The sequence below is a fragment of the Bolinopsis microptera genome, chromosome 8 (assembly GCF_026151205.1).
Source record: "Bolinopsis microptera isolate Bmic1 chromosome 8, MBARI_Bmic_1.0, whole genome shotgun sequence".
In the NCBI taxonomy this organism is placed as follows: domain Eukaryota; kingdom Metazoa; phylum Ctenophora; class Tentaculata; order Lobata; family Bolinopsidae; genus Bolinopsis; species Bolinopsis microptera.
In genome coordinates, this window is record NC_087079.1 from 9,827,327 (window position 1) to 9,854,112 (window position 26,786).

The following is a 26,786-nucleotide window of genomic DNA, read 5'->3' on the forward strand; positions in this document are numbered from 1 at the left end:
AGTTTCTGTGACCTTCATTACTTGTTGTTGTGATTGTAAGTAACATTGAAGGTCAAGTGTACACTTTGACTTTCGATTGTCATAGCGGCATGGTAATAACTAGCAAGAACCCGTGTAACCCTAAAATGGTGTCAAGAATCAAGAGACTAAAATAATTATTACCTATTTTATTCGTGTTTTTGACACCACTTGGAGTACCAAATTTTGGGCTCTAAAACTCCTATTTCTTGGCCAATTTTTTATTTTTTCATGCTGATTTGGAGGCATTAGAGCATTTGTCCCAGTCAAAAAAGTTAAAATTGATGCCGTGGTTTCAGTAAAATGGCACGAATAAATATATATCGTCTTGCTTTGTATATAGTAAGATGGTCTGATGAGCCATGGTTTGGTGACACAGGGGACCTAAAGTGCAAAGAAACTGCTGCTAACTGCTGCTAACTGCTCCTAACTGCTGCTAACTGCTGCTAACTGCTGCTGTCACGCGCGCCGTGACAGCAGCAGTTCTGTGATGAGCGAAGGCTTCCCTTTAGTTTTTACATCTTGTTCAAACTAGGATTTAAACTCGCTATCTCAAATTTGGGCTAGTAGACAGGAAAAAGTATATAAGAAAATGAATTAATCAAGTTAGTCACTAAAATTAAATAAGTCGACCAATGAACAAAGTAAAATTTTTATTAGTATGCTGTATTATATCTACAAATTACTTAGTCTAGTAGTTGACATACGTTGCATGCCACTTTTCGCGCGCGAAGCGGATACGTAACATGTATCAATTTAGTATAGTAGTACACTTACGTACGCTGTGTCTAAGTTTATACGATACACAATATGCATGAATAATGGGGTGCGCGATAAAAATAAACTTGCTCGGATTTGATCAAAATTTGTATAATATTGTTTTTTAGAGACTATAAGAATTGTCACAGTACCAAATTTGTTATACCTTTTTGGAATGATCAGTGAGTTTCGCCTAGGTGCCATATTTGATGGTGCGCGGCTTTTGGAGCAAAAGTAAGTGTTAAAGTTGCGTAATTTGACGAAATTCGTTGATTTTTGTCGTATTGTATATTATTTTGTCATATCTTCGGTTCCTGAACATATAATAACATGCAGAATCATGCTGAAAATTTGTCAGAACCTTCCAATCATACTTAACTACCGAACCTAAATTAGTTGGGAGAGATTGGCCTTGATTAAGAGGTCTAAAAATGACAAAATAGGTATAAATTTGTTAATAAATTTTTGATTGTTTCCGAAATAATGTGCTGGCCGAAATGCAAGCTAAAAACCATTCAATGGTCAGCGCGCGCGTCTTACACAGGAGGACTATACTGCTGCTATGGGCGCGCGCGCGACAGTGCAGTGCATCAGCAGTGAGCAGCAGATTGCTTGTAGTGCGATGCGTTACTGTGCCGCGCCGCGCACTTAATGAGGCTTTTCACAGCTTCTCGGCGAGATGCGCTACTGTGCCGCGCCGAGCTGAGATGAATTGACATCGTCAATTAAAAACTTACATGGCTCGCCAATCACTGTGCGCGGCGCTCTTTTCAAGCTTCCTGCATGAGCTGAACTGGAGCAAGCATGCATGGGCATGAATAAAGTAGTAAGCTACTAGGTTAATTGACGATGTCAATTCATTGCAGCTCGGCGAGGCCCAGTAGCGGATCTCGCCGTTGCGAGAAGCATAATTGAGTGCGCGGCACAGTAACGCATTGCGCTACAACAAGCTATATCAGGTAACAATAAATTTGCAACTTAACCATATATTATATTAGCGTGCGCCCGCACCATTTTTAAAAACAACAAACAAGTGTGAAGTGCATTCAGCATTGCAATTGAGCATTATGTAATGATCATGAGACATGATTATACGTAAACATAATGTCATGGGTAGGTAAACAAAAACACAATGCACTACCGTCTTATTTCTCCGCATGGAAATAAAATTAGCGTGATCAGTATTATAAATAGTTTTTGTCGATGTGTCTAAAAAGTAATTTTTAACGATTCGCAGCGTTGACGGATGTTACTCGTCTAAATTTCTTCGAAGTAGCGCGCGCCGCTTTCTTGTCGAAAGGCAAGTGCTACGAAGTAGCGCGCGCCGGGCCAGACCATTAACAATGGTCAATTCGCAGCGATGTTTAATTTTGGTTAACGGATGATACGGCAGATAAACAATTGAGCTATTCATGATTACAAACGTTATACACGCAGCACGACCGATCAAGGTCCACATCTAATCGCGTCTATATTAAGTTCAAAACACACGCACACGTACAATTATCAGCGCTCAGTGAGAAGGTTATAACATATAACAACTTTATTGCTAAACATAATTTCATGAGGGAAATGTGCCACATTTCTCATTTTCTTATTTCTTGTTATATCATTCCTACCTAGCTTTGTCCTTGTTAATTATCATTACAGTCTTGTTCTATACCGTGCCTCTTTATTATAATGGATACGTTGATATACTAATATTAATACTATTACTGGGCTTCTTCTTTTTCCCTAAATTGTTGATTAATAATTGGAACTCTCTTCCCCTGATGTTGAGATGTATCACTGATACCAACTCACAACTGTTTCAAGCGAATGTTAAAGAATCATTTATATAATCAGTTCTGATGTTTTTCTTTCCATTGTCTTCACTTTGCAAGACACATTGGCTTTTATTTTTTACCGCACTCCATTTTATGCCTTGATCTCTTACTTACTTGGATTTGATTCTTTCTTGATTGATTATGTCACTGTACTAACCTTTATTATACCTACATGTACTGTATGGTTTCTGCTTCTATTTAGTTTAGTGTCGTTTACAATAAAAGATGTTTTAATTTTGTCTTTGCCTTATGCTGAGTTATACTTTAGTTCACTTTTTACACTTTTGCTCACATCACTCACAGTCAGCCGCTCTGACATGGTTAACCACCTTCCTTGTGTTGTTGGTTAATCATATGAGCGGGATATAAATACCTCATTTCATTTCATTTCATTTCAATTAGTGTTTTTATATTTCGCGAAAGTATTGCAATGATATGGAATTTTTCAGTGCAGTACTTACATCGTATTTGGTGGTGAATGCATGTGATGTGAGTACATATCCATATGCAATGTCGAGCTGTATTCCGTCGCTATATATATTATATAATGAAACAATATTATGCATATATAGTGCATATTATACAGGGTGAGTTGAAAATAATGTTTGGATTTTAAATAAATGTGATAAATATTTTTATGGAGGAGCAAATTTTGAAAAATGAGTTGCTATCAATTCATTGCTACACGTTGTATACCTCTCGTGCGCGATCAAAAGGGGTTGCAGCGTGTGTCAATCAATTCATAACGTGATGTATTATGTATATTTTGAAAACAAAATTTCCAATAAAGAAATTCCTAAACGTTTTGAATTTCATTCTGAATTCTCATTTGATCCTAACTCATAATTTTGTTGATCTATATGGCAACATTCCAAAAAGTTTGAAAATCTTCGACCTGATTTTTTGACGAATTTTAGAAGGCTGTAAATTTTAAAATCGAACTAAAACATACATTTTTAACGTTAAAAGGCCGGCCTATAGCAACATTTTGTTCCGGCGATCCCTTTTAAATGATCACTAGAATATTATTCTTAGAATAATAATATATCCTAAAAGTTCCAGGGTGATTGCTCAAAAACTGTAGGAGAAGATCTAGATAAATTTTGAAGTTCAATTTTCAGGGCTCGTAATTGAAAATCGCTCACACAATATAATTACTCATCAGCGCTGACCTTTGACCGGCGATACCTTCGGCTAGGAACATTATTCTTCCAAGGGATTGAAAGCAACTAATAGATATCACTTCCTTTTATCAGATACAACTAAAAAGTCGATTTCGAGAAAATTTCAATGAAGATCCCAAATCCCGATGAAGACCTCCAATTACCGGATAAGGTGCTTTCTAATAAGAGACGCTGGATTGAATAAATTATTATTAAGTATTTTTACTGTATTATTCTAATTTTCGTATATTTTATGACCTAAATATGCAAAAATGGAGTGATTTTTTATTTTATCTCAGAAATTAGAGCCATTTAAAATCCAAACATTATTTTCAACTCATCCTGTATTATATTACACACGGTCCCGGATATATGGGACATATTACTGACACTACGAGACGCTTAATATGACAGGTTATTCGAGAAGCTTCAGTTATTATTACTAGGAATAAGTTTACCAGGTTTTTTTCGATACCCAATACCCAATACCGTGCAGCCCGGTATCAGGTACATAATAAAGAGGTTAGACTGTATTACATTGCTTTCAAAACTACAGTATTGATTAGTTTAGTCTCAAATTTGAATGTCGTATAAGTTGTATGAATAGTTTTTGAAATTGTTTTTAGCGTCAGTTTGTTATTCGTGATTATTAAAGTTAGTTGTTACTTGAGAAACTTTAGTACACATTTGGATTCATTTCAACTTCCAGATTATTCACTGTAATAATATTATAGTATTAGTAACAGTTGGGCTGATTCCCTTGTTCAACTGGTTTATTTAATAAACTAAGATGAATCAATTAGTTTATTTAATAAACTAAGATAAACAAGTATGTTTATCATGTGTTACAATTAAATCCGATTAATGGACTGCTAAATATTCGTCACTAATGTTTGCTTAAACAAATGTGTTCCAGAATAGGAAAGGTCGACATCGGAGTCATTTATTTAATTCATGTTAGTTTTTCACCTCTATTCTGGAAATTTAAACTTAAGAACTTTTCATAAATTAAAGATTGTTCCATGTAAGGAACAAAGAAACCGCGAGTGCCGAGTACATGCGATTAGTCAGGTGAATTATTGATTTAAAATGCGGCATTTATTTCAATCATATTGTGCTCCCTTACTCTTAGTCAGAACAGAGTAAATTTATTGATATATCAACTCGTCTATTTTGAAATATGTTTAATTGTGGTAAAACATTTTTACAGAGTCAGTGACAATTCCAAGAAATTTGGATTATATTGAACTTCTTACGACTTTTAATATAAAGGGAAACGGATCATTCCTCGAAATTTCTCATATTTGTCCAGTTAATTGAATAAGCCTTTGTTTTGATAGTTCAGCTGCTAATACGTGGCTCGGTGTAACTGTGTTGTAGAATGTAGAACTATTTGTCGGGCTCATCACTTCTTAAGTCGTGGTTACTGTTTGCTGGTTTGCATCATTCAATAGGCTTTAGAGATAAAATGGTCTACCTCGTACAGTTGCTTTTGGTACGTTTTGTATCCAAAAAAATTATATACACATTGCATGAACACATTTTACTAAATATTTGGAAATTATCAACAGTGTCACGAATATTGTAACGAAATATACGTATCTTGATTCTTGATGGATTGTGAATAACCGAAACTGTTTGCAGGTCAAAATGGAAAGTTACGAAGTGGCCATCATTGGAGGAGGAATATCAGGACTATACTGTGCAAAGAAGTTGAAAGATAACGGAATTGAAGGCATCGTAATAATTGAGAAGTTAGACAGATGGGGAGGTAGATTGAACACGGACATGATCGAGATAGACGGAAGAATGATTAAAGATGAAAAAGGTGCAATGCGCTTCACATACAAGGATCCTGACGGCGAACAGACGTCCAACATGCCCCTTCTATCAAGACTCATCAAAGATATGGAGATGGAATCTGAAATGGAACCGTTTTATATGGAACCACAACCCGCTGAAGATAGCTTAATGACAGAGGTGTTGAATTACAATTCGAATTATTTCGGGAGTCGACACTTTACAAGTCGGTATGCAGAGAAAAACCCTAAGATATGGAAAGAATTGTACAATTTGGAGGACGACGAGATCAAATCTCCTGATCAAGTTATCGTTGACGTTTATCAAAAACTACTGGATCATAACGCAGACAAAGTGAAAAGATACTTTGATTCTCTAGGACAAGGAGATAAAGCACAGATTATACTGAAGCAAGAAGATGTCCAGCTTCTTCAACAGTATCAAGAAGCCAATTATTGGGCTTTCTTCCGGAACGAATTCGAATGGCCAAAGGGGGTGCAAAAAAACAAGCTACGAGACTTCAATCTATTTAGTCTCCTTAAGGCCATGGAATATTCTAAAGATTGTTGCCAGATGATGGAAAAGACTCTCTTTGACGGTAAAGACTCTGTTTCGCAAGGGAATGCAGCTGTTTTGCTGCAGTTTTACATCGCTTCGGATTTGCTTCACGATAATTTGTATCATTTCAGAAATGGTTGGTCCTCTCTTGTGAAAACGATCAAAAGTTACCTGGATGAAGGAACTGGAAATATCGAACTTCTGAAGAACTGCGAAGTTGGTGGAATTCAAGATGTGGAATACGGTTTCACTCTTGAATTATTTTCCGGCGAAAGGAAAATAAAAGCAAAGCATGTCGTCATGGCCATCCCTCCTGACGCAGTTAAAGCCTTGATGACACGCTATAAAAGCGATACAAGTCTTCTCGAAACATACAATTCAGTGATAAGTCTTTGTAACTCCGTTGTTGGTGTTGACAGTGTGAAGGTCATCCTTTATTTCGAGTGCGACTGGTGGAACACATATGAGGACATAGTCTTGTTTGGAGCCAGTTCCACTGATCTTCCCTGTGGCTGCGTTTACCCATATTACGGACGATGTCGCAATAATTGCCAAAGTTGCGACAACTGCAAAGATGGACTCGGTAAATCAGCCCTTACTATATACTGCGGCTCAAACAGAGCAGATTTTTGGACGAGTTGTCAACGGCTGGGTCAGAGCTTTGAGTCTCCTCTTCAGAAAGAGAATGCTAGCCTGATACCCTCTTCCGAACACTTAGTTGGGGAAGCTATGAAGCAATTGAAAAACATATTCAACGTCAAAGAGATTCCTTATCCGATCCTAACCAGTTACAGAAGTTGGAACAGCGAAGATAATCTTGGGTACGCTTACCACTATTGGCGCGTGGGGGTTGATGACCAAAACTTAAAATCCACTCAACCGGTTAAAGGTAAAAATCTATATTTATGTACAGAGGCATGGAGTGGCTACCAGGGATATGTTGAAGGATCTCTGATGTCTACTGAGAAAGTAGTCAACAGGATTATAAGTAACAAAAACAGTTCAAAATAAACATGAACAGTGTTTGTCTCAGACTTGTGGTTCGTATGAGCGTAAATAACATTTGGGACTATGTATGGTGAGACCTCATATTTTTATTTACTACTATCTTACTATGGGAACATGGGAAGTCTCACAAAACTGCATGGTTTTCGAAATTTTCCTTGACAATTTTGTCTTATAAAGATATAACTCTTTCCGATCCAGTTAACATCAACTAAAAACTACTCGCTTATTATTGCTTAACGTCTGGCCAGTGGGATCATGTAATCGCATTTATCCTACTACAGCCCTAAAATAATAAAAAAGTCTTGATCTTGATACTTTGATAAGCTATCGCTATTCGCTAAAGCGTGACACGTCATACTGTCATAGCTCTCGCAAAAAACGTACGAACCAATCTCGTACATGCCACGTGGTAGATGGAATGCGTATAAAAGAGGAAAATCAAACACCTTATTGCACATTTGCAGTTGAGTTTTCAATTAGTGGACGACCTGAAAGAAGAAGAGAATGAATCTTTCCGCAAAGTAAGTTTCATTATTATTACTATTAGGGTCAGGGCGACCATTTTATGAATCGTTGAATTAATTAAATCGTTAAATGCTTTCATTACAGGTAGAATTTTCATTTAACAATGATTTACTGCAATTTTAGACCATTTTTAAGCATTGGACTAAAACAAATGTTTGAGGTTGCTCATGGCTCATGGCTGACAGTAGTACAATACGCTTGCCTGAATGAACACGTTGGGGCCCACGTAGGTATGAACTATGATAAAATATAAACCTTTAATATAAAAGAAATATCAGTATATTCTTATATTAGCACTAATAAATTAAACAATATCCTGGACTCTGGAGCCCTCACCCCTCATACTCACTTGAAAACAAAAACAAATATTTCCCGATAGATGACATCCTGCTACGCAAAGCCGTGCAACCCAAAGCCGTGCAACCCAAAGCTATGCAACCCAAAGCTATGCAACCCAAAGCTGTGCCACCCAAAGCAGAAAGCTGTATAGTCCAAAGCTGTGCAACCCAAAGCTGTGCAGTACAAAGCTCCGAAGAAAGCTTTGTTTGAACCCTTCAAATCTGGAGAGGCAAGATTTTAGGAAGCCTTTAAATAAACATTTTTGAAGCAGAATATAAGAAAATAAGAAGTTCATAATCATTTAATAAGGACGGAACAGTTTTAGGAGCTGGTTTTATAGCTTGTTTTCTGGATACTTTTAAATACGATGAATTTATTGTCAGACGTTTCCCGATCCATCATCTCATCGATAATTTTAAGATACAATTAAATGTTTTTACTTGATTATGATTGATCAAAATAGTATGCAATTTATTGAACAAAATTATTTTTGCAGACCGTTGCTCTCTTAAAAATGATTATACACCATAATGTTTGATAACAGCGAGAACGATTCATTTAATTTTAATCACTTGCAAGCATTTTCACAAGCAGAATCCCGAAAAAACTGTGCCAGCAACTTGACAAAATTCCAAAATGTCCACAAATTTAATTTATTTCTCTTTAAGTAGATACTGAACATTAAAATAAATTATTAAATGTACCATCAAAATCATCCTCAGACCTCCAGAAATCAACCTTCATATCAAATTTAGAAATCAAGAAACTAGATTCACACTGTTCTCTACCGTCTTAATTCCCGGTATTGATCTCCTACGTTGTGATAAAAACCCGTAAGCTACACCACTATACTCGGGGTACATTCCTTCAAAGTTCTCGTGACAGCCATCATCAATCGTAGTGTATCTGCCAACTTTTGGCCTTCTTATTTTCATGAATCGATTAAAGTTGGTAATAATGATAGGAAAAGGCAGGGAAATAACAAGAATACCAGTCAAAGCACAGAGTGACCCCACCAGTTTCCCAAGTGGAGTTTTAGGAACATAATCCCCGTAACCCACAGTAGACATGGTGACAATACTCCACCAGAATCCCGCCACAACACTGTCAAACTTGTTGGGAGTGTCATTAGTGCACTGGTCACCACACCCGTGTTCGTCGCATACATCCGCACACCCCTCTGTGAAGAACATCAAGCTGCTGTAAAGTGCTACAAATGTTATCAGAGTCATGGTGAGGATGAGGAGCTCCCCCGCGCTTTGTTTAAGAGCGTATCCCAACGCAAACAGTCCTTGGAAGTAACGGGATATTTTGAAGATACGGACAATTCTGAGAGCTCTGAAGAGACGAAGAACCATGATGAAGGGCGGGTTGAGATGGTGAGCCATGAGTTCTAAGTAGAAAGGTATCACTGCCAGAAGGTCGAACCAGTTGAGGATGGACTTTACGAACAGAGATTTGTCAGGACAGGTTAGGATTCTCATAACAAAGTCCAGTGTGAACCAAACTATACTCACCCGCTCCACGGATAATATCACTATTTTAGCCACTGACACACTGCGGAAATGCCATTATTGTAATTCTTTAGTTTAATGACTATGAGTCATTATTTATTATTATATGGTTTCTCCTCGATTTGTCGAAATATTAAAAACTTAGGGAGTTGATTTTGAAAGAGTCTGAGAAGGTTGATACTTGATTTTAGAGCCAATATCAACAAACAAAACTACAAACTTACGTTAATGCGCCCCACAGTGGGTCATCAGGCGACTTGGCTTGTCTGATAGCGGGGAGAGACTCCAAGCACTGACAAATAACAGCCATGAAGATAACCACCTGGTCAAAGTAGCCCAGAGTGCGTGCAACAGGACCAGACTGAGGCTCGTCAAACAGCTGGAGGGAGATGGAAAGAATGTTAGGGTTAGATACGGGGAATGGGAGGTGGTGGAGAATGTGGATACTTGGTATGTGTAAGTTTTAAGTTTGTTGATATCAAACTCTGAATTTGTAAGGATCTGCTGAATAAAATAATCGTTTATCAGCCCATAAATACAGTTGATATTGCAAACCTGCCACAATTTCCTCTGAAGCGGATGCTTAAAATAATCTAAGTCTTCAGACGAAGGTTCGTCCTCGTTATGACCCACTAGCCTCTTTATCACATCAGCGTCTATCTTAAAGAACCTCAGTTCCTCAACAAACACATCCGGGTTAACTGTAGCGGGGAGGCAGATCAACCCCTCAGATTGGTAATAGTAGAGTATGGGTTCAAATGCTGATCTGTTTCTGTCGAAGAAGTATTCTTTTGTCTCCGGCATATAGAATTCTTCGATCTCTTCTGATCCTGGGAATTATAAGACATACGGGTAAAATCCGATCATTAGATCCAATGATATTGGATTGCACTGTTCTATCGGCGCCAATAGGTATGATGCCAAGGACTGCAGGTGATATCGGATTCACAGTATGGTGTCAATGGCGATAAATTATAGTTATCACTGGACTATTTAAAACCTACAATGCACCATGCAGATTACATTTATAATCATACCACGATTAATGGTTGAACTCACTTAAGCGTTAATAAATGTTTTCTTAACACAAAAAAGCTGAAAAGTACAAGTAAAAACCAAAAAAAAAGAAGTACAAGTAAAAACCAAAAAGACTGTAAAACAAATACCTAACAAAGTCTCCGGATATCTCTGTAGAGTGGACCTCTTTGTCTGAAATATCTGCCCACCCACATTAATCACAACAATGTCATGAACATTAGTTTTGGAACACTTGCAAACGTGTTCTTCAAAGCAGTTGTTCCTCCCGTTGAAACAGCCAGCACGATCCGAGGAGTTCATGTGCTCAGAAAGTTTTGGAACTAATGTCACTATCATCCGTCCATCTTCGTTTAACAAGGGTGAGCCATGTAGGTTACTAGCTATACCAGGTTCTAGCAAGTCATTGTCTACTGTGAAGGTATCTTTGTTAGAATGGTATTGAGCTTCTTACATGTCAGTAAAGGCCGGTATGAGCTAGACGATAAGAGCAGGGATTAAGGAACTGTATAATCATTATCATAATGCACACTCGTCTCGTTTTCACAATGGCAGAGATCACACATCGGAGATTCAATACAGGGAACACTCTGATTGCATGTAATGGCTCTGCTGCAGTTGTTACTGTCGACAAAGGGAGCACGGGAAATTGTTGCACCTGTTCACTATACATCCTTTCATCGATAAACTACATTGCACGTGCAGGCCATTACACTGATTTTAATTCTGTGAACTAATACTATAATTTACAGAAATAAAAATATAGCAGACACGTACTATACAAAAAGATTAAAAGCATAGAAGAAGGTGTTACATCATGGAACGACTAACGAGGTATTAAATTCAGGGCTATTTAACTTTACAACTTAATTAATTTAAAAGCAGGAAGATGACAGGAAATTGAGCTTACGATGGATTATAAATTTAGCTTAGAAACCACAACAAATACACCCATTTTGGTTTAATGAAGTCGGATTAATTTTGATCAATCGATTTAAACAGGATGATCACACGATGACAATTATTTCGGCAAATTTCGACGAGTATTCAAGGAAACAAGGTGCTAATTTTTAAATGATCGAATCAATTAAATTCCTTGATGGATACGTAGATATGCTTGGTGGAATAGTAAATAGACAATCACGCTTGTAAAGTTTGGAATAGGCTTATGACTATGCTTGAAGTTGTATGGGTAAAGGAGAGAGTTTAATCAAGCCCATACCTCCCAGGTATAGATGATCTTCTTCAGAGAAGAATATAAATTCCGTAAATATAAGATAGCAAAGATAAATATTAAATAATGTATTCACTATTCCTCGGTAAGAGATAAATAATTTATTCATCAAAAAATATCAAATAATCTATTCATCGATAAATGTTAAATAATATATTCGTCAAAAACAATCAAATAATGATAACGATAAATGATACCGATAAATGTTAAATAATGTATTCATTAAAAACAGCAGAGGATCGATTAAGTCAGCACGAACAAACACCTGTGACTATTAATGAAATATTAAACTAATACCCAATCAATCACTGCTTTCTAACAAGAATCAAACTGTTCGCTTATATATAGTGTATATTGTACACGAGATTATAACTGGAATCTAATTATCTAGTTAATAGGAATAGCGATTAGCAATTGTGTAACTAAATTAGATTCGATCTCTGGACATAAATATTTTGTATGAATTTGATAGCATAAGTTAAATATGATGCACCAGATTAATAAATAATTGAATTAATATATAATTCTACAATTGTAAGCTTGGGAAGACTTGATAGTCATGTGACGAGAATAGTACAATGATTAAAACTAATTCGCAATAAGTGGACTCTAGAGTTCCGGGAACTAGTTTCTGTTGCTGAGTAAAAGAACCTTTACCGTCCACAAAACCTTCTATATATAGACTAACAATATTATACTAACAATATTATATATAAACTAACAATATTATATAACTTGCATATTAATTGAGGCGTCGTCTGCTTACAGTGCTCAATCAGTAACCCGAGAGCGACATACAAATTGAAACGACGGGTTAGGTCAAACCCGTCGTTTTCGTGTAACTTGTATATTATACATTTTCAATAAAAGTCAAATGAAAAGCTGCACATACATGATTTCACTTTAATTTCCTACATAAAATAATCCGTCAACATATAGTTGAAAATAAACCGTTCTGGTGCATATTGCTGTAAAGCTGGTCCATGAAGAGTATTGATTAATTTCAAGTACAAATTAATGCAGCAAGCTAGTCTTATGGAAAACTAGAGGTTGCGAAGGTACAATATGATAAATCGTTAATCGTTATCAGCATCTAAGGAAGGAGATAAAGCTTGTAAAGCCAACTATGGTATCACGCATCATAACAGAGCAAGGTACCAAGCAAAATGAGGTCGATCGAGATAAAGGTCAACACAAAAGAATTTTATGAGAATATAGCTTTTTATCTTTACGATTCGGTAAAATAAATGCTATAAAAAACCAAAGCAATTGTAAAGAAAAGTAAATTCAATATTCGTATTATCCTACAAAATCAAGAAGTTTGATTTTTGATCGTACAATCATATCATTGTGTAACTTGTATATGTAACTTGTATATTATACATTTTCAATAAAAGTCAAATGAAAAGCTGCACATACATGATTTCACTTTAATTTCCTACATAAAATAATCCGTCAACATATAGTTGAAAATAAACCGTTCTGGTGCATATTGCTGTAAAGCTGGTCCATGAAGAGTATTGATTAATTTCAAGTACAAATTAATGCAGCAAGTTAGTCTTATGGAAAACTAGAGGTTGCGAAGGTACAATATGATAAATCGTTAATCGTTATCAGCATCAAAGGAAGGAGATAAAGCTTGTAAAGCCAACTATGGTATCACGCATCATAACAGAGCAAGGTACCAAGCAAAATGAGGTCGATCGAGATAAAGGTCAACACAAAAGAATTTTATGAGAATATAGCTTTTTATCTTTACGATTCGGTAAAATAAATGCTATAAAAAACCAAAGCAATTGTAAAGAAAAGTAAATTCAATATTCGTATTATCCTACAAAATCAAGAAGTTTGATTTTTGATCGTACAATCATATCACATTCACTGCAATTTTCGCACGGAAATGCATGAGGTTACTATCAGTGCATGGTAGATAGTTTCTCCTTAATTTCTACGGCCTCAATTACGTACTAACTTCATCAGTAGTTAAATCAAAGGTTTAAGCTTTATACTTTGCTTTAATATTATTTGCATTTGATTTTACTTGGAGAAAAGCCAGGTTCAACTTGGTTATAACTATAATAGATTCCTAGAAGCATCAAAGTTTGGTAACAGTAGTATTCTTATTGGCAACTTGAACTAAATAAACGGGACTTATAAATGCAAATCAAACAATTTACAAGCATGATTATGACCATTTTGTTATTATGAACAGTCAGGTAGTCTTGAGGTACAGTCTCATTGTAGCAATTTTTGAAAGCATATTCCCATGATCTTCGAGCACAGAAAGGTTCAACTAGAGACAAATTATAAGGTATTTCGTCTCATGTGTATAGAAATTTTGCTTAGACAAGCATATAACCGAGATTGGACATCGACGATTTTAAGATTGGACAAATTTACACAAATCGGAAACTGTATTACCAACTATATTACGAATTACCAACTATATTAGACTGACGACAGTAAAGATTTAGATAGCACACTGTGGAGATCGCTGTGCTGTTGAGATAGCGAAAAAACGCATGTTGTTTTTGTTTGAATATTTGAAGAATATTGACTCAATTTCGGTTTAATGTTGGTCACATCTAGAACCGACATAACAGTACTCTTAGTTGCAACGCGGTTTGATACTTGAGAAAGAGAAATTTAAACAGAAAGTTGAAACCGTCTTTTAAACTTTTAAAGCGGTGCACCTATTCACTGAATGTTTGACAGAGGGCATACATACTGATTTCTAAACCTTTCTACGGTCGAATAAAATTAGCTCGATGCCCTCTCAAATGTGTTTTATAAAGGGATTCTGTTTGATAAACTGATAAAAGAGTATCTGTTACAAACGGACCAGTTCTCTGAGATCAAAGCTTTGAGCCTTGGTCAACTCATCAAATAAGTCAGAAAATTATACATATTGCATATTGATCTTTGAATATTCTTTTGACTGCTCGAATACTTCTTACTGCTTGAAATCATCTCAAATATATTTTAGATATTCGAAATGAGCACAATCGTTAAAATGTGGTCCAATTTTCCTCGTGTTTTATATGCAAATTCTTTACAATAACTTAAACATGAGTAAGGGAATCAGGAGGCTCAAAAATGGCTTGATAGGGGGGTCTAACTCCAAGAGAGCTCCTGTATTATAATTGTACGGTCCACTGGTTGAGTTAGGCTATGTGCCAATACTCCAATATAACAAAGAGGCTAGTATATAACAAACGGTTTAGCCTCTTTACATTGAGAAGCTAGTCGACAAAATACTAATGCAATGAAAAGCTTACATTGATTCCAACGTCCATGAATCTGCAAAATGGATCAGAATGTAGAGAAAGCGGGCCAAACAAGCAATTTAGGAGATGATGTCCTTAGCTTTGAAGCAAAAACTTAGGAGTTAGGACAAAGAGTGACGACAATGATTACGTCACCGATATCGCAAGGTGTCTGTACTGGCCAGCTAACGGCGGCTGTTCCAGTTCAGGCTATATCTGTATAATTATATCTAGCTATATCTCGTTTAATGATTATAATGCCATCATTTTAATTATTTTTTCTAGTTCAAGCTGAATCCAACGGATGTTCAAGAAAGTTAAACTTTAAGGATTCATTACCCGAACAGACAATTCAAGCGTACTCAAAACAGATAGTTTGAGATAGTTTGAAGATAATCTTAACGATTAAATGATGTAATACCATTTTTTGCCGTCTGGAGGTGTGTTTGGTGTTTAGATGTTCAATGCTCTATAACTATAGAAAACGGGACTTTCTATTTTCCAGTTTCCAATAATAAACACCTTTTAAACCAAAAAGGCCAACCTTTTCTTCATTGAAAGTGATATTTTATGAGATCAAAATTCAAAACACAAGATACTATTTTCGTCAAAGTTTCCCTTGTTAGTATGCATTCAATTAATTATATGTGTGTATTAAAGTCGACAAAGATCAGATTTATGACAGCAGTGAGACCATGACAAATACAAAAGTGGTCACTGATCATAGTACCTGAAACAAAACAAAGCCTGAATCGAAAATTAAAATTTAGTATACAACTGAATAAAAAACGTAAAACATCAGCCCAATCTCATATAAACAATATTGACATAAATGATTGTTACTGGATCAAACATACAGTAATAACATATTCTCTCAGAGCCGCGATGATGAATAACACATTCTTTGGAAGCGTCAATTTGTAACGGCCATAGAGTTGGCGAGTTATCAGTATTTTTAATGACCGAATCACGTGACCTTCGTGATGCATATTAACTCAGCTGCTGACTCCGTGTTCTGATTGTTGGCTTCCTTAATATTATATTTTAAACAAACAAAGTCTTGGGGACCAGCGGCTCATCGACTACAGGACACTTGTGCATGTCATTATGGTAAATAGGTTAATAATAGGCGTTTATTCGGAAGGAGTAATAATAAGATAACCGATTATCATCAAGTTAAAACTTATGCGGAAGTTCGACGGAATAAATGAAGTAACTCGTTTCATTTGAACTCGGCTAAGCAGGAAAGCTATGACCAAGTGATGCACCAAAGTATACCTTCTTCAGCTTCACTTGGAAAATTGGACAGTACAACCATGATGAAATGATGATGAAAGCAAGCTTCTAAATTCGGGATAGCCTGTGGCAGGCAACGCCCGATTCTAATGCTTCTACAGAACTACACAAGTGCAAGTAAGTAGGTAAATATTTCATGCTAGGCATGTGGCACCCATTACGGTAACCATCCATTGAGTTTTTGCTTTTTCGCTGTACTATATTGCACAGCTCTCCAGTACAACCAGTACAAGTTTATGCATTTCCTTTTGGGAGTTTTCACAAAATGACGTAACGTCGATTTATAAATTTTTGGGTTCATACGGAAAAACATGCTACTAGCTATATACCTGTGGCTTTTCTAAAGGCACACTTTAGACCAATAAGTCGATAACTGAAGTCAACGAAGTTAAACCTAAGAAAAGTTACCGAAACCGAAAGATGGTTGAATGGTCGGGATGATTACTAATAGTAATTATAATGAACTGAAATTAATATGAGATCGAGCTGAGATCGGCTTTCTTAACTAGAACCTTAGACCTCTTGACCACTGACAGCTACCGGAATTTATAATTTTACTGTTCCTATCAGAAATTGTTCTACAGTTGCATTGTTCAGAAATTTAAATACGAAAAATGGTACTTTTCTCGGACAAGGTACGGCGATTTGTCGTTCAATACTTTCTGTCCGTTCAATATTTATGTTGATAACACTAGGTTTAAAGGCCTCACAATCACATACAACCTTTCTGACGTAGAGATATGAAATGGTGGTTGACTATCGTACGCCAACGTAACCGCTAGCACTGAAATGAAATGAAATGAGGTGTTTGGATCCCGCTTTGATGATTAACAATTCATATTCACGAAGAAGGTGGCTGTGTCTGTAAGGTGTGAAAAAGTTGCATAGCACAAATATTTCCTTTGTTTTCAACCACACAGAGCATCATAAGTTGATTAATAACCGTCCAAACTTTCAAATTCTGACCAAAATTTGTGGATTGCATGGTCAACTGTTCTCGTTTTCAAAACTAGCAAACTGTAAACCTCCTGGTAAGAATTCTTATTATCCAGCATCTACAAATTACAAAAGATAGAACTTCATGATTGAGTCTGTGAAGCGATTAATAGAAGCGGTAATTGTACTGTATACACTATACGGCAACCATAAACTATTAAGTCCAGCGCAACCAGTAGTAATCACAGAATCCCAGTTCTTGCAACAAATCCAGATTGTGGTGAAATACAATGCAGAGAACAAACGATGTTACTATTACTAATAGAATACAACCCAGTGCCACGCACGGCTTGGTCTGTAAAGCTCCAATTAATAAGAAGATATACTTCAGATAGATTACCAAACTCGTTAAAAGTCTTTGTGAATGCTTTGAATTCCATTTCCTGGAAGCAAACCATTACCAAGTTGTATCTTCACGATTGTCTAATAGCTTTGTTTAGAAACCGGATGTACGAAACATGTGATGCAGTTAATTGCACAAAGTGTGATTCAAGGAAAACCTCACGTTTTAATGCGAGATAGATGAGCAGTTAAAATGTTTTTCTGCTTCAAACATATCTGTTAACTGGTGGGGAGACGTATCATTGTTTTGAAACACGGTATTGATTAACCGATCAGCTTCCAGCATTTACACAAAAGTTAAAACTCCGAACCATCGCACGCGTCAAAAGATACTCTTAGCTTCTACTACCTCATTGGACCTTATTTGACCGCGGACATTAAATGAACGGAAATAATTATGAACGGACATTAAAATAAACGCTCAAAGGCATTCAAAACCATCAAAAATCCAAATTTGTTCATATTTTTTTGCGTTTTTAAATTTTAGCAGATAATTTGTAAATTAATTTTTCATACAATGAGCAAGAAAGGCAATCGTTAAGCAGTAAAAAATGTCAAAATATCTGTCGATCAGTGTCTATGATTATGAAAGTTGTGTAAAAACAACAGATACGAAATATTACCAGATTTGATGATAATATCACAGGTCATCTTCCTCAAATGGGTTATCGTGCAAATTCCCTGCTTAAAGCATCATATCAGTAATACCTGCTTTTTGAAAACAATTTTTTATTTGACCACCTCGGTCCTGCATTTCAGTGTAATTGTAAACTTTTACAAGATGTGGAGGCAAATAATAACTCCGAAGAAGTGAACGAGGAATCCGAAAATCAAGAAAGTGATCATGCCATAATGTGATACTTAGAATATTTAAAATTAAATTGTATAATAACTCGTTTTTCATTGGTCCAATGATATATAGTTTAGTCTGAATCCGATGATAGAAATTACAATTGACTGAAACTAAAAAGTTGTCATTTCCTAAACATGAGTTCGCAGTGGAATAATTTTGGAAAAAATCTCAACGGACTTTAACTTGAACGGACCTTAAACGGACGGACTTTATTTGAACGGGCATTAAGATGAACGCTAGGACCTCCAGCGTTTAATTAATGTCCGTTCAATTCAGGTCCGATAAGGTAGTTAACCGAATAACAAAATTGTTAGAGCAAGGATTACTAGCCGATAAACACTGAGGTGAAAGGATTGCTAGCCGATAAACACTGAGGTGAAAGGATTGCTAGCCGATAAACACTGAGGTGAAAGGATTAGTAGCCGATAAACACTGAGGTGAAAGGATTGCTAGCCAATAAACACTGAGGCGAAAGGATTGCTAGCCAATAAACACTGAGGCGAAAGGTTTGCTAGCCCACAAACACTGAGGTGAAAGGATTGCTAGCTCATAAAAACTGAGGTGAAAGGATTGCTAGCCGATAAACACTGAAGTGAAAGGATTGCTAGCCAATAAACACTGAGGTGAAAGGATTGCTAGCCCATAAACACTGAGGTGAAAGGATTGCTAGCCAATAAACACTGAGGCGAAAGGATTGCTAGCCAATAAACACTGAGGCGAAAGGATTGCTAGCCCACAAACACTGAGGTGAAAGGATTGCTAGCTCATAAAAACTGAGGTGAAAGGATTGCTAGCCGATAAACACTGAAGTGAAAGGATTGCTAGCCAATAAACACTGAGGTGAAAGGATTGCTAGCTCATAAAAACTGAGGTGAAAGGATTGCTAGCCGATAAACACTGAGGTGAAAGGATTGCTAGCCGATAAACACTGAGGTGAAAGGATTGCTAGCCCATAAACACTAAGGTGAAAAGATTGCTAGCCGATAAACACTGAGGTGAAAGGATTGCTAGCCGATAAACACTGAGGTGAAAGGATTGCTACCCGATTAACACTGAGGTGAAAGGATTGATAGCCGATAAACACTGAGGTGAAAGGATTGCTAGCCGATAAACACTGAGGTGAAAGGATTGCTAGCCGATAAACACTGAGGTGAAAGGTTTGCTGGCCAATAAACACTGAGGTGAAAGGATTGCTAGCAGACACTGGGGTGAAAGGATTGCTAGCCCATAAACACTAAGGTGAAAAGATTGCTAGCCGATAAACACTGAGGTGAAAGGATTGCTAGCCCATAAACACTAAGGTGAAAAGATTGCTAGCCGATAAACACTGAGGTGAAAGGATTGCTAGCCGATAAACACTGAGGTGAAAGGATTGCTACCCGATTAACACTGAGGTGAAAGGATTGATAGCCGATAAACACTGAGGTGAAAGGATTGCTAGCCGATAAACACTGAGGTGAAAGGATTGCTAGCCGATAAACACTGAGGTGAAAGGTTTGCTGGCCAATAAACACTGAGGTGAAAGGATTGCTAGCAGACACTGGGGTAAAAGGATTGCTAGCCCATAAAATCACATATAATCCAGCAGTAGATAATTCGAACGAGAAGAGCAGATTAATTAATTATACATGGGTTAATTGATTGTTATTGAGATATGCTGCTACTTAGTTACCATCAAGATTCAAGATATTATTTACTGGGCCGCGCTCAGCCTGTCATTCCGCCAAATCTTTATTCGTTAATGAACATAATAGCCTGGGGTCCTCAGGTAAGATATTATAAGGCGACCTACCGTAATAATAATAACAATATAATAATTTAATATAATAACAATATAAAGTTTATTGTTATAAGTATATGAACTATGAAGTGTCTATAAACTTATAAAGCATATTATTTGTAGTATTGTTACGCCAATTTACTATTGCGACCTTGGCGCGATATATTTATAACACGTGCTCAATATGAATACACCTGGTTAGGCTGCCTAGAATTGAACCATTGGTATTATAAAGGAGTAAAGGAGTTGCCACATCTGTGATTTAAGGGTTATCACGATGAAACTATGAGATAAATGATCTTATTTACACGCGGTTATTCTGACAATATGAATCTTATGACCTAATTGTCTTTATCCGACTGTTTATAGACTTTTGATTATTTTGTCCCCGAACAGAAGAAATTAATTATTTCCCAATGCTGTTCGTGCATTTTAAATTTCAACTTAAACAAGGTAAATGATTAGGCAATGAGTAATTTGTAATTAGTGATTAGAGATTAGTGATTTAAACTCTCCAGAACGGAAGACATAAAAAGCGTGACAAAGTAATAAGCGTGACGAAAATTTAACTAGTAAACAAAACAAAAAGCGGAAAAACACAAAAATAGCCACCAATTAGTGTTGAAATGAATACCACGAAGTTCAAAAGATGAAATGAGACGGAAAATATTTAACCAGTAAACAAACAAAAACGGTGAGACACGCAAATAGCTATGATATGAATTAGTGTTAAAACATGAAGACTATAAAGTTCAAAAAATGAAGTGAGATTGTTTAACATTGTTAAATAATAAAGACGCTTTTGCCAAGAAATACGACTGACCAATTTAAGCTGTGCGATAAGCAAAATTGAAATAACAACTCTCTGGATTGACTTTAACAAGATTTAACAAGCTGAAAGCGCACAAGCCACTTTATATAGCTCTGTAAACACATGGTAGGATCCCAGCTTGAACTGCATTGTGTGTAATATTAGCATGATTTACAAAATCAGTGTCTCTACAACCTGTCTTGTTTGCTGGTGAGCTGCTCTATTTCAGATCCTTGGTTTAGTTCGAGACATACGAGACAAACTTCCAACCTCATAACAAATGAATTTTAATTGCATAATCACAAGTGTAATAGAGATTAGTGGATGTCTAGCGTCTGCTGAGTGCTGTGTGTTCGAACGGTTGGCAGACCGAATCCCTACCGCTTTTCCTAACCCTAGTTCTAACCGTAATCCTAACCCTAATCCTTATCCCACCACTAACCCTCACATTATCTAACCCTCGCACTGTCCTTACAAGCAGTTATTAAGCATCAGGGATTCGCTCCGTTTATCAACATCTTCAAATCATCTGTTTACTAGCTTGTCATGAAGTAATGAATCTTGCATTTAAGTAGTGTTCTTTAAGATTACCATCCTGAAGTAATAAATATTTTAGTTGCATTTAAATAAGATTACCGTCCTTAGGAATTAATTTAGCTTCATGTAATTTCTAGACGTATACTATGGATCAATAAGCTGTGACAAAGAAAATATCTTTTAAACGTTCCTTAACTCCTTACCACTTATCTATAATTATAATACGTTCCTTTTAAATTAGGCATGATTATGTTTTAAGCGTTAATTAAAATGAATGTTTCTTTATTATTAAAATGAAGGCTTCTTTAAAATTAAAATCACCATGAAACCAAACTTCTTCTCGTGGAGTCGGAGCTACTGAAGAATTAAAACAATCTAGAATCCAGTTACGGACTTTAAACCTTAATTTTATCATTGATAATGATATTAAGTTAATAATATTTGTTATTAATGCTTTTCAAACATTTTCAAATATTTTCCGGGGATTATTTCCCGAAAAGTCGTGGTCACTAGTAACCGATAATTTCCCGAAAGGGTTGCCAGAGTATTTATATGAGGACAGACTGCGAGTCAACTCAGACTGGCTGACGGAAAGTTTCAAAACAAATAACAGTTGCGCACTATATATTAGTATATTGCAATATTGTATCAGCGCACGTATCACATTACACATTGTTTCATCCAGAACCGGAAAAATTATAACAAATAATACCTTGGCTTCGTTTCGTGCCCAGCGTAACCTCCGCTAAAGCGTCGGGAATTATCGCGGGTAGCACTCAACAGCCAAGGTATTGTTGTATTATATTGTTAACTTAAGTTTAGCCATAGCCTTAACCGTTACCTAAAGAGACACCATGATCGAACTTTATATAACGTAGGCGTTTAAAATAAAGGAATAGGGATATGTAGATAGATAAGAGAAGGAGGGAGATAAGGGAAGAGACAATGGGCTGGAAGTAGAACATTCCTGTCCGCTAGAAAGTCCTGCAGTACAACTACGCGATAAAACACCGATAGTTAGTTATTCTAGAACAAATATAAACGGACAACAAGTATAACTAAACGACAAAAAGCTTTTGTGTTCACTTTAAAAATGTGACAAAATGAACTATTGACGATTAGCTATACCTATGAATATTTTCAGAAAGTGCATTAGGTTGGTTGGTATTGGCAAACACATAGTATTTAATAATCAAATATACAGTCGTTTATTAAACTATAGTATAGTAGTAAAAGGCAATGATTTATACACCCTCTCACCCTTATAGTAAAATCTATACGTTGGAACCCTGTTTCACCCTGACACCTGGCATCGAGCGTGCTAAATCACTCTACAGTCGATCTTCGAGATTTTTCTAAAACGGCACCCGGCAGTTTAAAAAGTCACGTGACAGTCGAGTGTAGAGTGATTAATCATCACCCACCTGGTATTCTACTAACCTCGCTCACTTCCGACGAATCTGTCAGCTTGTAGTTGTTAACGCCAGCATACTCATGATACACTCCACAGCAATTCCTTTCTTATTAATCGTCTTAAATCATTTCAGATACTGATTCAAAAGTGGTATAAGTAGACTTACAATTACTGCCATATTCCAGCCGTGTGATAAAAACGGTGTCAGATAATACTGACACAAGAACGAATTCGAACCTTGAACAACTTGATAATGAAGCCTTTCAACTTCTAGTTCTAGAAACTTATAAAACAAAAACAATTAATTATATAAACGATATTTTAATGATCGTTGAAACCGCCAGAAGTCTCATGACTGCAAAATATAGTCAGAGCACTATATGAGTATAATACCCACTTCAATTGTCTGCTGCACACCAATTAGATGAAATAATATTAAAATCACCATATTATTATTCGGCACATCAGGACCCATTTAGAATCTATCGACGGGTGCCTTATATCTATCTGAATAACAGTAACACGACATGATGTGTAACAGTCTGGTTGGACGTGCAGCACCACGCCTTTAATTATCTGATAAAAATGCGCCTTGATATCAAACTCATCATAGCAGTTCAACTTCTTTTTACTATACTGCAGTTCTTTGAGGATTGCGCCAACCGACACGCCCATGCACAGAGTCTGCGGTTAACAGATGCAATACCGTACCCGTACTATACAATGTTTGCAAATGAATAATACTATGTGGCCTGGATGATGATTAATCACTCTAAACTCGACTATCGAGTAATTTAAACAAGTTCTCTGGTATACTGCATGTATAGTTCTAGATTTACTTGGCGGCGTTTAGCCTGCCATTCCGCCATCTCTTTACTTGGAGACCTTAGGCATTTCTATTCATTAGCAGATTGATCAAGATGCGGCGGAATGACAGTTGAACGCCGCCCAGTAACCATATCTTCAATCGATATGTTTATGAACACAAAAGACTGAGGTCCCCATGAGGTAAGTATAAATCGAGATGACCCTGAGGGACTATTCAAACCCCGACCCTCTAAATCTTATTATTTATTATTACCGCTTATCCTAACCGAATCCCTAACTAAAGCATATGCTACAAATAAAACCCTAACGAAAAATTAAACCGACTTTATTAAATTATGTTATGGTCATGCCACGTGATCAAAACAGTTTTCGTCGCTATAACTCGCAGGGAAGCATTTTAACCATATCAATATGACATATGTCATGTAATTGTATGAAACTGTTTGCTGATTCAGAATCAGCGTTAAAAAATATATCGATTTAGATTGGTTTTTAACTGTCAGAGGCCCCTTTATCTTAGTTTTACAAAAATCCCAAAGGGCCTAGCTTTGAGTGTAAATAAATAAAAGTGATTTAGCAAGCTCAATGTGGCCTGACTTATGACTCAGACTAGTAATTGAACTTAAAGTCAAAGACCAGTCGAGTACTGCTTTGATCTTAGAGTTAGGTAGAGCATAAAATTCATTATTCAAAATCTGCATTTACATCACTATCGCAGTATCACTATCAGTATCACTATCAGTATCAGTACATACATGGTGCTAATTAATTATATATTTGACTTAGTATTATAATTATATATCAACTATATTCATTCAGTTTGTCTATGACTTGCATACATGTTGCATCAAATCAACTTATACTTATAGACGGGCTTCGATATCGTATATATTATTATATAACGTTCATGAATATTATTATTAAGTGAATTGTAATTGTATTTGTAACAAGATCATCATCAAGATATTGAAAATTAAATTTTCTGGACTTATCACATTTCACAGTTTTGACTTCATAATTCTTTTGCACTGTTTCTATTTTATTCAAACGTACATGCATTGCGTGTACAAATTTTTTCGACGAAGCTACGCTCGCGCTTTTTTTTGTTTTTGTTTTCAACCCCTACTATATAAGTATACCTGGGCATTCATTGCATTGGTTGTAGGTTTACAACCTACCAAGACGCGCGCCGATTTGGACTCGTTTGAGTGGCGAGTGCCGCCCTCTGCCCAATAAAAATTGGGCGAGTGATTTAGTGCGATTAGATTTGAGATTGATGTTATTGTTTAACTTTAAGTTTAAATCAATTTAATGGTTGATACCAGATACTCGTAAAATATTTGTTCCAAGACCATTACTGCAGGGCGGCGCTCAGCCTGTCATTCCGCCGAATCTCTCTGTTTATGAACATAAATTTGATTCACGATGTCAATCCTTCGCGCGCAGCTCGGTGAGGCACAGTGGTGCATCTCGCCGATCTACCGAAGGATTGATGCATAACAACAAGACACGCGCTAAAGACGCGCATTTTCTGAGTGATGTTAACGATAGCTTTAAATTCACTGATGTCATTATTATTCAGCGTGACCGGTAATAGTTTAAAAATCAGAAGGAGAAAACACATGTTTAAATTACTAAAAAAGGAGTATCACTCTACAGGATTGAATTTAAATATAGTCATAATAGATAAGAGAGGAATTTGTTTCCCTTTGAATCAATCAAACTAGATGAATTGTTGTAAATACTTAGATCAAACTATCAATCTACAGGCTATCGTCAAACATGTTGCAAGGCGTCATCTTCAGTGACATAATAGATAAGAGTTTATTAACTATCATGCCAACTTTAGAGACGGTAACCACATTAAACTAAAGTTTTCCCAATCAAAATAAAGGGTTTATACAAAATAAAAGGTTTATGCACTAGACTGCGAGACAATTAACCTTATGCAATGCAGGTTAGTATAACTATAATATCGGACTGAGTTGAAATTTCTGAGAGCATGATACCCCAAAATAAATATATGCCTGTGTCTGGCAATAGCGTTCAGATGGCTTCCGAACTTGTGCGGATAAGATAATATAAAAAATACAAATAAACTATAATAACAATCTGAAAATTAATGTATCAGTACAGATCTTATACTCGAAATCAGGCACTTTCAAAACATTTCTCTTAAATTATCTTTCTTAACACCGTTCAATTGTAACTTTAAATTAAAATATTATGATGATCCGGACGATGATAAATATTAAATTACAACTGATTATATTTATGGATTTCGGCCTGTCGATGCTGGAAGCTGATCAGCTAATCGTTAATCGTTACCATGTGACAAGAATAGTATGATGAACCTCCCAATCAGTATCTATGTATCAAAAGAAAATATTGATCTAATTCAACTCGTCGGGAGCCCTTTTGAAACATCTCGAAGTTAGAGTGCAGAGTGCATGATTACTGATTATCAGCACGATTGGGTGAAACAAAGACGAAACCGTGTGTTGATTAGAATTAAAAGAGGAAGATGTTTAGTGATAAATTGTGCACTCTTGCATTTAAGTTTTAATTGTTAGACTTGTTCGATGTAGGGCCTTTAATTTAACCTAATACTAATGCAGTTACTTAATACTTGGTAAGTCTAGGGAAAACAGGTGCTAGTTGTCGGAAATGAAATGGAGTCTGTTCCTGATCGAAGTTACATGATGCTGATAGATTTGATGCAGCTCAGCACTCAGCAGCCACTGTCTTCAAATAGAGTGTTCCAGTTCTGCAATCTGCAGTCTCAAATGTTTTCGCCCAGCTTTTCTTTTCATCGTGGTTATAGAAGACAGACCTGAAGAAATACTAGTATAATGATAATATAGGTAACATGTCCAGAATGAGT

The 26,786-nt window shown here is 36.2% G+C and overlaps 2 protein-coding genes across 2 annotated transcripts; one reads left to right on the top strand and one right to left on the bottom strand.

The window, feature by feature from the left end:
- The first annotated feature begins 5,142 nt into the window (after positions 1-5,142).
- Positions 5,143-7,342, top strand: LOC134819613 (uncharacterized). The gene is made up of 2 exons (XM_063829631.1): positions 5,143-5,261; positions 5,411-7,342. The coding sequence occupies exons 1-2, from the start codon at positions 5,235-5,237 to the stop codon at positions 7,133-7,135; spliced, it is 1,752 nt and encodes a 583-aa protein (XP_063685701.1). The 5' UTR covers positions 5,143-5,234; the 3' UTR covers positions 7,136-7,342.
- A 370-nt stretch (positions 7,343-7,712) lies between these two features.
- LOC134819614 (shaker-related potassium channel tsha2-like) lies at positions 7,713-10,954 on the bottom strand. The gene is made up of 4 exons (XM_063829633.1): positions 10,677-10,954; positions 10,066-10,340; positions 9,735-9,889; positions 7,713-9,553 (listed from the first exon to the last, which is right to left on the bottom strand). The coding sequence occupies exons 1-4, from the start codon at positions 10,882-10,884 to the stop codon at positions 8,755-8,757; spliced, it is 1,437 nt and encodes a 478-aa protein (XP_063685703.1). The 5' UTR covers positions 10,885-10,954; the 3' UTR covers positions 7,713-8,754.
- Between the last annotated feature and the right edge of the window lie 15,832 nt (positions 10,955-26,786).

Coding starts and splice junctions, on each gene's coding strand:
- LOC134819613 (XM_063829631.1), top strand. CDS start 5,235: ATGGTCTACCTCGTACAGTTGCTTTTG. Junction 5,262..5,410: donor ACCTCGTACAGTTGCTTTTG/GTACGTTTTGTA, acceptor AACTGTTTGCAG/GTCAAAATGGAAAGTTACGA.
- LOC134819614 (XM_063829633.1), bottom strand. CDS start 10,884: ATGATAGTGACATTAGTTCCAAAACTTTCTGAGCACATGAACTCCTCG. Junction 10,341..10,676: donor ATATCCGGAGACTTTGTTAG/GTATTTGTTTTA, acceptor TATAATTCCCAG/GATCAGAAGAGATCGAAGAA. Junction 9,890..10,065: donor TTCAGAGGAAATTGTGGCAG/GTTTGCAATATC, acceptor ATCTCCCTCCAG/CTGTTTGACGAGCCTCAGTC.